The 15,116-nt window shown below is 36.5% G+C and overlaps 1 protein-coding gene across 1 annotated transcript; it reads left to right on the forward strand.

Annotated features, from left to right (window-relative positions):
• Positions 1–7,417: 7,417 nt before the first annotated feature.
• On the forward strand, positions 7,418–11,464 carry LOC135631410 (receptor-like protein EIX2). Its single transcript, XM_065139068.1, has 2 exons — positions 7,418–9,188; positions 9,398–11,464. Exons 1-2 carry the CDS (start codon positions 7,499–7,501, stop codon positions 11,224–11,226), a joined length of 3,519 nt encoding a protein of 1,172 aa, XP_064995140.1. The 5' UTR covers positions 7,418–7,498; the 3' UTR covers positions 11,227–11,464.
• Positions 11,465–15,116: the final 3,652 nt, after the last annotated feature.

Consider the following 15,116-nt stretch of genomic DNA (forward strand, 5'->3'; position numbering starts at 1 on the left):
TATTTAATTCTTCGATCAAAAATCTCAAACACAATGCCAAGCTTATAATGATTTAATCTGTCTACGAATAATATAAAGTGCCGGGATTCTCTTCTCTGTCGATTGAGGCATTTGGAAGAGCTTCAGCTTTCCAAAATTAATTCTTATAATGGTTTAATCTATCTACGAATAATATAAAGTGGCAGGATTCTCTTCACTGTCGATTGTGGCATTTGCAAGAGCTTCAGCTTTCCAAAAATAAATTGCCAGGAGAGGTTGCAAATTGCTGAAAAAATTCCTCAAATTTACTTCTTTTAGATTTATCAAGCAACAAATTAGTAGGTGGAGTCCCTTGTTCACTCGGTAATTTGCAAACACTATGGTCATTGCACTTGAGTCACAATAATTTATTCGGGCGGATTCCTCTTTGTTTAAGGAGTTGCATAGAACTAGTTTACTCTCGACTTGGGCCACAACAACTTTATCGGGAACATACCAACTTGGATTGGAGAAAGCCTCTTGTATCTGAAGACACTTAGCTTACGCTCGAATGCCTTCAACGGCAGTATTCCTCGATTATCTTCTCTACCATATCTTCGAATCTTGGATCTCTCCAACAACAATCTTTCAAGAACGATACCACGGAGCTTTGGGAGCTTCAGTGCATTAAAAAGCGCTCCTACGTATCAGTGTTGTTACTTCAACAATTATACTCTCAATGTGGAATATATGTGGCTCTTCATAAAAGGAAGTGAAATCAAGTATACCACCATCAGACAACTTTCAATTGATACACTTATTGATCTCTCCAACAATTACTTATCTGGAAACATACCTAAAGAATTGGGGAATTTGCATGGATTGCGAAGCTTAAATCTATCCGGAAATTACCTTATAGGTCAGATACCAAGAAGCATCGACGGAATGAAACAACTAGAAGTTCTCGATCTCTCTAAGAAATAATCTCTCGGGTGCAATTCCCTTCGATTTGGCGGCCTTGAATTTCTTAGACTATTTGAATTTATCAGATAATAATCTTTCAGGAAGCATTCCCACTGGCAACCAATTACAAACTTTTACTGATCCATCTATCTACGTTGGTAATCCATATCTTTGTGGCCCTCCTCTGCCCACAAATTGTACGATGAATATAGCGAAGGCCATTAAAGAAGAGCAAAATGAAGATTCTTCTGAGAGCAGAATGGAAACACTTTGGTTATACACGAGCATCACGCTAGGATTTATTATCGGATTTTGGGCGATTTGTGGAAGTCTTTTGTTGCGACGGACATGGAGGATCGCGTACTTCCGCGCTATTGATAACATGTGTGACAAGCTATACGTGGTGATGGTAGTGACCGTGGTAAAATACAAAAGGAAGCTATGATAACTCATCCGACTTAAGCAATAGCAATGGCATTGGTATCAATTAGTATGTGATACGCTCATGGTTTGCATGTCTTTTCATAACACACCGTCACATGATTTAAATTTTTCCTTTTTGTGCATGCTATAGTGACTCTGTTATATGATCTGTTGATGTTTGTCTACGTAGTTGTTTGTCAAAACTTTATGTCATCAAAATATGAGTCCTCTGCCTATGGTTTATGAGCTGTTATTTGTTCATATCTATGCTTGTAAGGTGATTCATAATCTAATTAACAAATTCTAACTCTGTTGTTAGAGGGGGTCGATATGACTCATCCAACTTAAGCAATAGCATAGCATTAGTATCAATCAGTATTACATACGCTCATGGCTTGCATGTCATCATGTCACAAATCATAAGAGTTTTAGCTTGACAACATCAAGGAAAACCATGTAAACCGTAGCATGGTTTCATTGGACTTATTATTGACACTAACAAGAAGTAAATTACTTTATCATCACCGTAAATTATAAGGTGGATCATTGGAATAGACTCAGAGGAAACAAGAAGACACCTCACAAATGTTTAATTAGAGCACCACTTTGTTCCCGCTACATTACATTAATTCTAGGGTGCTCATCATAATACATATACATATCTATCTATATATATATATATATATATTGCATAATATAAAAGTGTAGGAAGAAATAAAGACTTGTTATTTCAAGGGTGAAGTGTATCGAGACATGTTCCACATTGGCAAAAGCTTAGATCTAAACAATCTACATTGAGATTATAATGTGTATGCTTGTAATAAATTTTTTCTCTATTTATGCAAACTTGTTTTAAGTTGAGAAATACTTATTTTGATGTTTGACAAATTCCCTTCTTCGTATCACCGCACCTTCAAATTTTCCTTCTTTTTTCTTTCTTCTTCATATTATACCATTGGTTTTAGCAAACAAAAAAGATTATGAAAAGTTTCTTTTTTCTTTTAAGTGCAGAAATACATGTAAAATATCACAAAAGAACTCAACCTCAGAGTATCTCACATTATAAATTGACAAGAGTAACATGGACACCAAATTAATCAAATAATTCTATAGAAAATATTCTGTTTGGCTTTAGACAAATCTTACACACATTATTCTTTGTATCGATTGCTACCTAAGCGAGGCACACTTGCTGAACATCATATGCTCTTCTTCACCCTAAACAAATATATAAGTATATTATAAATAAGAAGGAAGCAATATGGTTTATTGGACCATCGATTATTGTTTTGATTTACGGCTTCATTAGTAATGTCTTAATTGATAATACAATGGGCTCTTATTGGCTTAAATTTGCATAATTGAATCCTTGTTAATTTAAATTAAAATATCGAAAAGATAAACAAAAATACCATGAATATTCTTATTGACACAGTAGAGTTATTAATAATTGAGTTTCTACATCTCTATTCCACCGGTCAAACGTGAATGATTAAAGTTTTTGGATTTTGGTATACTATGGGATTGATACGAAAAGACATCTGTCTTTAATCAAAACTTTGATACAGGGGTACCAATTTGTTTATATATATATATATAGAAATTGGACCTCTTTGAAAAATCAGATGTGAATATTTGGTAAGGAAACTTGAAGATTGCAAATCCGGTCAATAATTGTAATCACAGGCTAGTGGAGAGTCGACTGGAACATATAATGGAAAATTGGCTTATCTGAACTTAAAAATGCATTCATATATCTGAAATGGAATAACAGTAAAAGGTTTTTCAATCATGGTTAGGACATTTTGCTTTTCAAGTACTAAGAGAAGAGACTGTCTTTAGAATTGTCCGAAGAGGTGCCAACTCTTAATCATATTTGTAGAGGATATCAATACTTAAATCAGGGAAGAAGCAGAGAAGCAGTAAGTCAATTCGTAGGAGCAGATGAGTCTCTTATCATTAGCTTAGGCATAAATATTATCCAAGGATTTAAAAGAGATCCTTCATATGATAGTTTAATCATATTCTTTTCAAAAATGTTCCTACGTAGAAATTAAATCTGACAGTGCTATGTCAGTTTAGTCTATCTAATACCTTGAAAAGCTTCCTTGGTCCTAAAGGAGCCACTGGCTGCCGGACGTCAAGGTCATAATGGCTTTCAAGACAATGCAATGGGTATTAGTTGTTTGGTTCTCTGAATATAATTGTTTCAAGACAACAAACTGACTACTAGCTGATGATCGGCAAGTGGGAACCGAGGATTGCATTCATTGTTGTTTCTAACTTGTGCCGGCTAGCAAATGCTGGGCTTACACGGTACTGTTGCTTGGTGCTGGCCAACACATTGATCTCAAGCTGCATTGTCGTCATAGCAACTACAGGGCAAATGGGTGTTTTCCCTGGACATGTTGCCACCATTGCAGAGGGGTTCTTTCTGTCCCTGAGGGGAATGAAGTTACCAAGTATTTCGGTAGCAGTGGGTTTGCCTTTTACACGCTAACTCTGTTACTGACATAGTTGTTGTCGACCACGTTGATCCAAGCCTGGTCCAAAAAGGCCTCGCGGACTTCACCCAGAAAAGGCTGAAGCCCAGATCGGTGTCGATGTCGTAGGGTATTGAATGCTGCACCATCCGGTTGAGTATTGGTATTTATCGCTTGAGATATGGTCCTCTTGGCTCATGATTCAACAGGAGGAAAGAGGTGCAAATCCAATAATTTTTTGTGGGATAAGGAAATTACAGAAAACATAATTAAAATGATGTTCCTGATGAAATAATGGAACTTGTGGTGTACTTGTCATGGCTTCCAATTGTAGTGAGCTCTCGTCGTAATGGTGAAGTCCCTAAGCAGTCTGCAGCAGCATAACCTGTTAGCTGCCATGGTTAAACATGATCAAATTGGGAATTCGGAGAAGCTAATTATTTGTCTTCGATATAACCTTTTCTGCTTTGGTTATGGCCAAGACTTGCAACTGAGAGATAACAAGTAATGCAATCACACTGACATGGTGATATGCAATTATAAAGTTTTCTCCAATTACAATTAAAAATCAAACTGTTTTAACTATTTAGGATCAATCGTATGGATTTTTATTTTAAACAATCTTAGAAAATTTTCACACACACGCATAACATATGGCAGGAAATTTTCAAAAGGGTGTTGATGACCATTTCAAGCCTTTTGTATTAAACATTAATCTTTAGTGTTATTAATGAGCTGTTTTTTTTTTTAAAGTAGCATTGGTTATGGTGTTCATATCTATGCTTGTCAGGTGATTCATAATCTAATTAACAAATTCTAACAAGCATAAATTAATGCAAAGATTAAAAATAGTGAATTTTTTGTCATCCGAATTTGGACTTTCTGTCAATTGTTTTGCAGCAAGTTGACATCACTTGCAATAGGCATTCATGAAAATAGACCTTTACATATTTTATTATAAGCAGGCTAACATCGTATACTGTATCTGCAAATTAGGTTGTGAGATAGAACCGAAGTTTGGATACTCTCTCGATCCTCTCACATGTGGCTATGTGATTCTTCTTAAAGTTTCCATCTTACTTTTATCCAGGGGATGATTTGTTGAAGGACCCGAAGGGATATGTCAATTACATGTAAAATGATACCCTCCCTTTGAGAATTGGCAGAAGCTCAATTGTAATGGCTCTAGTAAGATGGATGCTACTGGAGAGGCTGGTTTTCTTATTCGGAATAATAATAAGTGTACTTTGGATGTTGGATGCAAGCGTACAATGAACACGCCAATACTCTACAATTAATCCGTTGCATCGATGGAAGGGCTTGCTGTTGCATTTAGAACTTGATGCACTTACATGTGGTTGTATACAAAGAAACCATTGAAGATCAAACAAGTCGCAATGGCTATTGCAGCAACAAAATTAAAATTTATATCACTGAATAGCAATTAACCAGAGATAAAATGATATTCTTAATACATTGCAAAATAGATTAATACTTTAAAATTATAACTCTTAAGTATTTGACTACTGCTACATGGTTGTCTTTGATGAATGGATTGTTTGACACAATATAATATCCTTAATAGCAATTAACTTGAGATAAATTGATATCCTTAATACATTATATTAGAGATTAATGTTCTAAAATCAACACTCTTGAGTATTTGATTGCTTCGGTTAATCACTGATTCAATCACCAACCTTTGATAATAAATTATCGACTCAATTGAATGATTCAACATATTAGTGAAGTAAGTAAATGATAATGATTTGAGTGACTTTTCTTTGTTTCCTTTAATCATGAATGAGACAAGTCGTTACGTCAATGAATAGATCGTTTAACATGACACGATGTCTTAAATAGCAATTAACTTGAGATAAGTTGATATCATTAATATATTGAAATAGATATTAATGATCCAAAATCAACACTCTTGACTATTTGATTGCTTTTGTTAGTAACTGATTCAATAACTAAACTTTGATGATAAATTCTTAATTTAATTGAATGATTCAGCATATTAGTAGAGTCAAGTAAATGACAATAGTTTAAGTGACTTTTCTTTATTTCCTTTGTTCAAGAATTAGACAAATTGTTGGGTTAAGTAAATGATAGCGTTTGGAAGTAGCTTCTTTGGTTGCCTTCACTAATGGATTGTTTGACACAACACGATTTTCTTAATAGTAATTAATATGAGATAAGTTGATGCTTTTAATATATTGAAATATGGATTAATGCTCCAAAATCAACAATCCTAAATATTTAATTACTTCTTTTAGCCCCTGATTCAATAACTTACTTTTGATTATAAATTCTCGACTCAATTGAATGATTCAACACATTAAGTAAATGAAAATGATTTGAATGATTTTTTTATTTTCTTAATTTAAGAAATAGGTAAATCATCAAGTCAAGTAAACGATAACGATTAAGAATAGCTTTCTTTTGTTATCTGACATGACATCGATTGTAGATGAAGAGTTACTTAATTTTTAGTTAATACAAATAAGAAGACAACCATATCATCTTGAATCTACATTGTGTCGGGAAGATATCTCAGACAAGTATAATTAATATAGAACAATAAAATTTGTATCAGTTGAAGTTAATTAATACATCTCTTAGACAATAATAATACTATCTTCAATAATATATTAATAATTAATACTTATTATTATAAATAATAAGTCATCTCCAACATCGTATTGGCTAGTAGAAATCCATTCATTGAAAAGATAATATATGCCATCTTCATAAATAAAAAAAAACGTAAAAACACATACGAGTAATTAAGTGCACCTTCATGACTACAGACAATTAATACTTTCCTATTGTTTGGTAATACGAAAATGGATATATTTATACACTTGTTGGGATTGGACTTGATTGAAGATAAGTTCGTCTGGCTAACAATTGATGCTGATGTAAGATGTGGAAACAATCGCTCCATGAATAATTTCTAGCAATATGTATGACATTTCAAATGTTTATCATAAATCTTGGTAAATTTCTCAATTTCTGTGGATTTTTTTTTTTTAAGAAAGACAACTTTTCATTGACTCAGAAAAAGCAGCAGAAGGGTTGGACGGTTTGCCTAAGGCGTCCAGCTTATAACATTGTTAGAACCCAAAGTTTCTACCAAAAATAAAAAATATTAATTGATGCACTTTGCAATTTAAGAATCATGGTACATAGATGAGATCAAAAGAGTGCTATTTTGCCATAAATTTCATGCTACACTGACGAGGGCTTTTTACTTCCACCACCAATCTCCAATCATACTGTTGGATGTCTGCTTAAATATCAGGTCAATCTCGGTTAGCGATATGGTCTGATGTATAATAAATATATTACTTCCCCAAAGGTTTGACTGGTAGATTAGGATTATGATCAGGAACGCGATACCTATGGTGGAAATTAAGCAATCAATCGAAAAGCCTCCACCGTGAGTTTCAAATTGTGTTGGACATTGAATTGTTTCCATGTTGCTTGACTTTGACTCGTGACAATTTTGTTGGACACATCTTTGTGTGGAACATTCAGCCTCATCCAGGAGTTCCCTCATGATAACTTTCTCCTCTAACGGGGCAGTCACGCATACGTTAGGCAAATATGAGCTTATATACACACATGAGAGCGAGCTGCTTTAGGAGTAGAGCTCACCATTAAACATGGGTGGGAGAACCCCTCTTCTTGTCCTCACCTTTTCTCTTGCTGTTCTGAGCATGAAGCTTGGGATTTCTCATGGCTGCCGAGAGACGGAGAGGAAAGCCCTCATCGACTTCAAGCGTGGACTTCATGATCCTTCCAATCGTCTCTCTTCCTGGGTCGGGGAGGACTGTTGTGCGTGGGAAGGAGTTGGCTGCAGCAACATCTCTGGTCATGTTATCAAGCTGGATCTTCGAAATAGACGTCTGACGTATCCAATTGAGTACTGCACTCATCAGGAGGTGTACGACATGTTGGATGATGATCCAGGATGCAAATGGGCAGTGCGTGGTGACATAACTCCATCACTGCGTTCTCTCCAACAACTTAATCGCCTGGACCTCAGCGGCAACTATTTTATGCATAAACCTATCCCAAAGTTCTTGGGAGCTTTCAGAAGACTAACATATCTTAACCTCTCAGGTGCAGGTTTCGTGGGTAGAGTACCTGACCAGCTCGGAAATCTATCCACTTTGCAGCACCTCGACCTTTCTTATAACTGCTATGGGGTTGATGAAGGTGATGACTTCTTCTGCTTGTACCTTGAGAACACGAGATGGATCTCTATGCTCACTTCCCTTCGGCATCTTAACATGACTTGTGTCCGGTTTACAAATGCGGCCAACTGGTTACAAGATTTGAATGCACTACCACATATACAAGAGATTGAATTAAGTTATTGTGACTTAGGGACCTTTCCACGTTCGCTGTCTCATGCCAACTTCACATCTCTCACCACTCTTGATTTAGGATACAATGATATAAACTCCACCATACCAGATTGGGTGTTCAATATTACTAGCCTCGAGTTCCTTTATCTTGGTGGGAATGACCTATCTGGATTCTTTCCTAATTCTGTTACGAAGTTGACATCTCTCAAGGCACTCGACTTGTCTTGGAGTGTGTTCCAAGATGGCTTCATGATATTAGCTCCTATATCCAACCTCTGCAAGCTCCAAATTCTCAACCTACGCTATGTGCCTGTTAACGATGTACTTGCCAATTTAAAAATGGTTTTCTCTGGATGTCTTAGGAATAGCATGGAGGAATTGTACCTCGGAGGCACCCAACTGAGTGGTTTCTTTCCGGATTGGCTAGGGAACATCAAGAATCTTAAATCTCTTGATCTTTCTTTCAACTCCCTCTGTGGATCAGTGCCTGCATCTATCGGGAATCTATCATTGCTACAACATTTGGTTTTATATTCCAATAATTTGAATGGGACGATTTCGAAAGGAATCGGACAACTGAAGAGCCTTGTTGATTTGGATCTCTCCGATAACTCGTTAAGTTTATCGGAGGACGACCTGGCTAATCTATCGAGTTTGAAATATTTGGACATTTCGTACAACTTCATTGAATTGAACAAAGGCGATGACTGGATACCTCCTTTTCAGCTTCGAAGCCTCTCCATGGAGTTCTGCCAAATAGGGCCCACACCCCAATTTCCAAAATGGCTCCGAACACAGACCACTCTTCGTCAACTACATTTGTCAAGTGCAAGTATCAAAGACATGTTTTTCGATAGGCTTCCTTCTAGTCTTGAGTATTTGGATCTCAGAAATAATTCTTTATCAGGACATCTTCCTCCAAAAATATTAAACATGATGCCAAGACTCAAATATTTGGATCTCTCCAACAACAAGATTACTGGTAAGATGAATTCTTTCTAGATATTTATTTCTCTCAAATAACTTCTTCTCATGAATTTTCATCCAAGAATCTCAAACACAATGCCAAACTTACTATCGTTTAATTTATCTATTGTTTCAAGCTCTTTATTTTTTCTTTTTGAAATACTCCAATTTTAAAAATGGCTCCAAACACAAATATCCCTTCATGTTTTATATTTTCACTTGCAGGAGTAAAAGACATGATTCTCGATGGGCATCCTTCTAGTCTTGAGCAATTGGATCTTTCTTATAACTCTCTCCATGAATCACAACTTGTATCTCTTGGAAACCTCTCTATGCTGCGATATTTGGATTTAGGATCCAACAATTTGAATGGGATGCTTCCGGAAGGCATCAAACGGTTGAAGGGCCTTGCCTATTTGGATCTCTACAATAACTCATTGAGATTATCGGAGGACGACCTTGCTAATCTGTCAAGTTTGAAATATTTGGTCATTTCATACAACTCTATATACTTGAACAAAAACGATGATTGGATCCCTCCCTTTCAGCTTAACACCCTTTCGATGGAATTCTGTCAAATACTTCCCATGCCCCAATTTCCGAAATGGCTCCGAACACAAACCACTCTTAGTGGATTATTTTTATCAAATACAGGGATCAAAGAAACGATTCCCAACTGGCTTCCATCCGGTCTCCAATATTTGGATCTATCCGATAACAAGATTACTGGTGAGATACCACAATTCTTTCCGAAATTGAAATATTTATTTCTTTCGAATAACTCGTTCTCAGGGAATCTTTCACCAAGAATCACAAATATCATGCCAAGCTTACAATGGTTCGATATATCAACGAATAATATGAGTGGTGAGATTCCCTTCTCTTATTGTCAATTGAGGAATTTGGAAGGGCTTCAGCTTTCTGAAAATAATTTGTCAGGAGAGGTTCCTAATTGCTGGAAAAATTCCTCAAATTTACTTCTTTTAGACTTATCAAGCAACAAATTAGTAGGTGGAGTCCCTGATTCGCTCTGTAATTTGCAAACACTGGAGTCACTGCACTTGAGTCACAATAATTTATCCGGGCCGATTCCTCATTGTTTAAAGAGTTGCACAGAACTATCTACTCTCGACTTGGGCCACAACAACTTTATCGGGAACATACCAACTTGGATAGGAGAAAGCCTATTGTACCTGAAGACGCTTAGCTTACGCTCGAATGCCTTCAACGGCAGTATTCCTCGATTATCTTCTCTACCATCTCTTCATATCTTGGATCTCTCCAACAACAATCTTTCAGGAACGATACCACAGAGCTTTGGAGACTTCAGTGTGTTAAAAAGCGCCCCTATGTATCAGTGTTGTTACTTCAACAACGAAACATTCTCGGAGGAAGATATGTGGCTCTTCATAAAAGGAAGTGAAATCAAGTATACCACCATAAGACAACTTTCAATTGATACACTTATTGATCTCTCCAACAATTACTTATCTGGAAACATCCCGGAAGAATTGGGGAATTTGCATGGATTACGGAGTCTAAATCTATCCGAAAATTACCTTATAGGTCAGATACCAAGAAGCATTGGCGAAATGAAACAACTAGAAGTTCTCGATCTCTCAAGAAATAATCTCTCGGGTGCAATTCCTTCCGGTTTGGAGGCCTTGAATTTCTTGAACCAATTAAATTTATCATATAATAATCTTTCAGGAAGGATTCCCACTGGCAACCAGTTGCAAACTTTTACTGATCCATCTATTTATGCTGGCAATCCAAATCTTTGTGGCCCTCCTCTCCCCAAAAATTGTACAGTAAATATAGTGAAGGTTGATGAAGAAGAGCAAAATGAATATTCTTCTGAGAGCAGAATGGAAACACTTTGGTTATACACGAGCATCACGCTAGGATTTATTATCGGATTTTGGGCAATTTGTGGAAGTCTTTTGTTGCGACGGACATGGAGGATCACGTACTTCCGCGCCACTGATAACCTATGTGACAAGCTATACGTGGTGATGGTAGTGACCGTAGCAAAATACAAAAGGAAGCTATGATAACTCATCTGACTTAAGCAATAGCAATGGCATTCGTATCAATTAGTATGTGATACTCTCATGGTTTGCATGTCTTTTCATAACACACCGCCACATGATTTTAATTTTTCTTTTTTGTGCATGCTATAGTGACTCTGTTATATGATCTGTTGATGCTTGTCTACGTAGTTGTTTGTCAAAACTTTGTCATCAAAATATGAGTCCTCTGCCTATGGTTTATGAGTTGTTATTTGCTTCATGCAGCAGTGATTATGGTGTTCATATATCTATGCTTGTAAGGTGATTCATCATCTAATGAACAAATTCTAACTCTGTTGTTGGAGAGGGTCGACATGACTCATCCAACTTAAGCATAGCAAGCATTAGTAACAATCAGTATGTAATACGCTAATGGTTTGTATGTCATTTCACAACACACCGTCACAAGATTTTAGCTCATGATGGCGTCTTCTCCTACACAAATCATTATAGTTTTAGCTTGACACTAACAAGAAGTAAATTACTTTATTATCACATTAAATTATAAGATGGATCATTGGAGTAGACTCAGAGGAAACAAGAAGCTCATCTCCACGTGGGGACACCTCACAAATGTTTAATTAGAGCACCACTTTGTTCCTGCTATATTACATTAATTCTCGGGTGTTCATCATAATACATATACATATGTACCTATCTATGTATGTATTATATAATATAAAAGAGTAGGAAGAAATAAAGACTTACTATTTCAAGGGTGAAGTGTATCGAGACATGTTCCGCCTTGGCAGACATTATGTGATGGCTTAGGGTGTTGACAAAAGCTTAGATCTAAACAATCTACTTTGAGACTATAATGTGTATGCTTGTAATAAAGATGTTTTTTTCCTTTATTTATGCAAACTTGTTTTAAGTTGAGAAATACTTATTTTGATGTTTGACAAATTCCCTTCTCAGTATCACCACGCCTTCAAATTTTCCTTCTTTTTTCTTTCTTCTTCATATTATCCCACTAGTTTTAGCAAACAAAAAAGATTATGAAAAGTTTTTTTTTCTTTCTTTTAAGTACAGAAATACATGTAAAATATCACAAAAGAACTCAACCTCAGATTATTTCACAATATAAATTGACAAGAGTAACATGGACACCAAATCAATCAAACAATTCAATAGGAAATATTCTGTTTGGCTTTAGACAAACCTTACACACATTATTCTTTGTATCGATTGCTACCTAAAGGAGGCACACTCGCTGAACATCATGTGCTCTTATACATAAGGAGGAAGCAATATGGTTTATTGGACCATGAGTATTGTTTTGGTTAACGCCTTCATTAGTAATGTCTTAATTGATGATACAATGGGCTCTTCTTGGCTTAAATTTACGTAATTGAACCCTTATTCATTTAAATTAAAACTTCAAAAAGATATGCAAAATTACCATGAATATTCTTATTGTCACATAAGAGTTATTAAGAATTGAGTTTCTACGTCTCTATTCCACCGGTCAAACATGAATGATTAAAGTTTTTGGATTTTGCTATACTAAGGGATTGATACAAAAAGATATCTGTCTTTAATCAAAACTTTGACACAGGGGTATCAATTTGTTTAAAAAATAAAAAATAAAAAATAATTTACTGAATTTACTATGTTAGTGGAAATTAAAATATAATATATTCTCTAGATCGTGAAATATTGTTCTCCTAGGCACTTATGCCTACTACCAGAATATATCTACGCTTACATCATATAGATGATAGATCATTTTTATTATTTTACTGCTGACCTTTATTCTGTCATGATCTCATTGTGAGCTACCTTCACCATATTATGGGAATCACCATTACGATGAAATTACTATTGCACCACCTCTGTTTTGTTTTTGTCACGATAATAACCCCCAGCAATGGCTCCCACAACGATCACCTTCATAGCAATGACCCCTATGGCGATAACCTCCGAGACCCTTAGGACTTTCCTCTCCCTTGTCTTTATCGGGTGAGTTAGAGAGGGAGGTCTTAAGAGCAACACGACCTTATTATATTATGATAAGAATAAGGGTAGAAAAGATGGATGAAGGCACGAGCTTGAAGCTTCCTCGAGAAGGCGATGTAGCCTTAGACGCATAATGATAGTGAAGGACAAGGGTGAGAGCAAGGGCAAGAGTTAAGGCGATGAACAAAGACGCAAGCACAAAGCTAGCATTGGGAGCAAGAGATGGAGAGCGAGGTGGGGCCAAGATAAACTTGTCTTTTAAAAAATAAAAAATATTTTATGAGAATTAAGCAAAAAGAGGGAGCTCTCGACGAACAAATAGAAAATTAAAGTTTTTTGTAGAGAATATATAATAATAATTATTATAATACTAATAATTTTGCCCAACTTTTAATCGTGGTCTCGACGTCTCTACCGCCCCTACAACAGCGGTTCGTTTCTTCCGACGACTCTTATTCCTACTACTTTGTCGGAAGAAGCGACGATCTCGAGTTCCAAGAGCTGAGCTGCCACATCTCAGGGACGCCACGTGAACTAAGGGGTTACGGGTGAAAGAGGAAGGAAGAGCAAAGATGTCGGAGGATCGACTGGCTTTAACTACGGCGATGTCACTGCGTCCCATTAGCATTAGAAGTGTTCAGGGTTTGGAGGGAATAATGTGATGACACTGAACTGCTCGATCGCTACATGCATATATTATCGTGTCAACCACACCGAATCAACTCAGAGAGGGAAGACCAGGCAAGCTTTTCCAATGGTTTGTTGGCATGGATCCCGCGACCGGTCGCGGTTTGGAATCCACCTGTTCCTCTCTCTCTCTCCACAAAACCACCCACCCCATCAATGTTGTACCTTCCACCACTTCTTTATACACCAACCTTCTCCTTCTCCCTTCAGAAACCGATCCCCTAACCCCCGTCTCTGCCCATCTGTCACTACATCCTTGCAGAATTCGAGCTCATGGGCTCCTCTTCCTTTTGCTCCTCCTCCTCCTCTTCCATGGATCTTTAAGCACGATCGAAATCCAAGTTGCCTCATAATATCGAAATGAAATTGATAATAGGTTCGAGTAAGCATCGTGGTTTAATATAATTAATTTTTTTTTGAATTATTGAACAGATAAATTAAACCGATCGATCGAACACTTTTTTAAAATTTTTAAAGAGAATTTCCCCTTTCTTCCTCCAATTGAATCGATTTTATCTATTAATCCAAACTGGTTCAAATTAATATTATATATTATAAGTTTAATAATAAATACTATTTTTATATTAATAAATATAAGTATTTAAAATATAATAAAACATAACACAATAATATTAATTATATATATTAATAAAAATTAAAATAGATCAATAAAATATTTAAATATTAATCAAAGTTAAAATAGTATTCTTGATTGGTATGGACCTCGTGATTCACGTAAAATCCATATTCTTGATCGAACCAGCAATACGCGAGCATCAAAAGAAAAGGATAATCAAGAAAGGGAAGCGGCGTACAAGGGACGGTAACCATGAGACGGATCTAAGAAGAGAAATTTCTCTCGGTAAGGAATTTCCATTCCAATCTCGCACCGGAGCTCCTGCTGCTGCTCGCGTTGCCACCGGTACCGGCGACAGACTCCAAAGAAGACGAGAGCGGCGACGAAGAAAAGATCACGTAGATGAGGAGGAGGAGGAGCTGCGACAGCGGCCCTCTCGTCGGCGGCGACAGCTTCGACGGGGTTTCTGGAGACCAAGGTGGGTTCGCTCGATCTTCCTCGCCCGTTTGGGCCGGAATTCAAATCTAACACATCATTTGGGCTTTTCTTGATTCGACCGTGAGCTACGGGCTCGTGTTTTATCGGATTCGATTTGAAGATTCGACTCACCAGTCTGCATTTGTATAACCTTCCAGAGTCTGAACAAATT

The sequence above is a fragment of the Musa acuminata genome, chromosome BXJ3-2 (assembly GCF_036884655.1).
Source record: "Musa acuminata AAA Group cultivar baxijiao chromosome BXJ3-2, Cavendish_Baxijiao_AAA, whole genome shotgun sequence".
NCBI classification, from domain to species: Eukaryota; Viridiplantae; Streptophyta; class Magnoliopsida; order Zingiberales; family Musaceae; genus Musa; species Musa acuminata.

Coding starts and splice junctions, on each gene's coding strand:
- LOC135631410 (XM_065139068.1), top strand. CDS start 7,499: ATGGGTGGGAGAACCCCTCTTCTTGTCCTCACCTTTTCTCTTGCTGTT. Junction 9,189..9,397: donor CTCCAACAACAAGATTACTG/GTAAGATGAATT, acceptor TTTCACTTGCAG/GAGTAAAAGACATGATTCTC.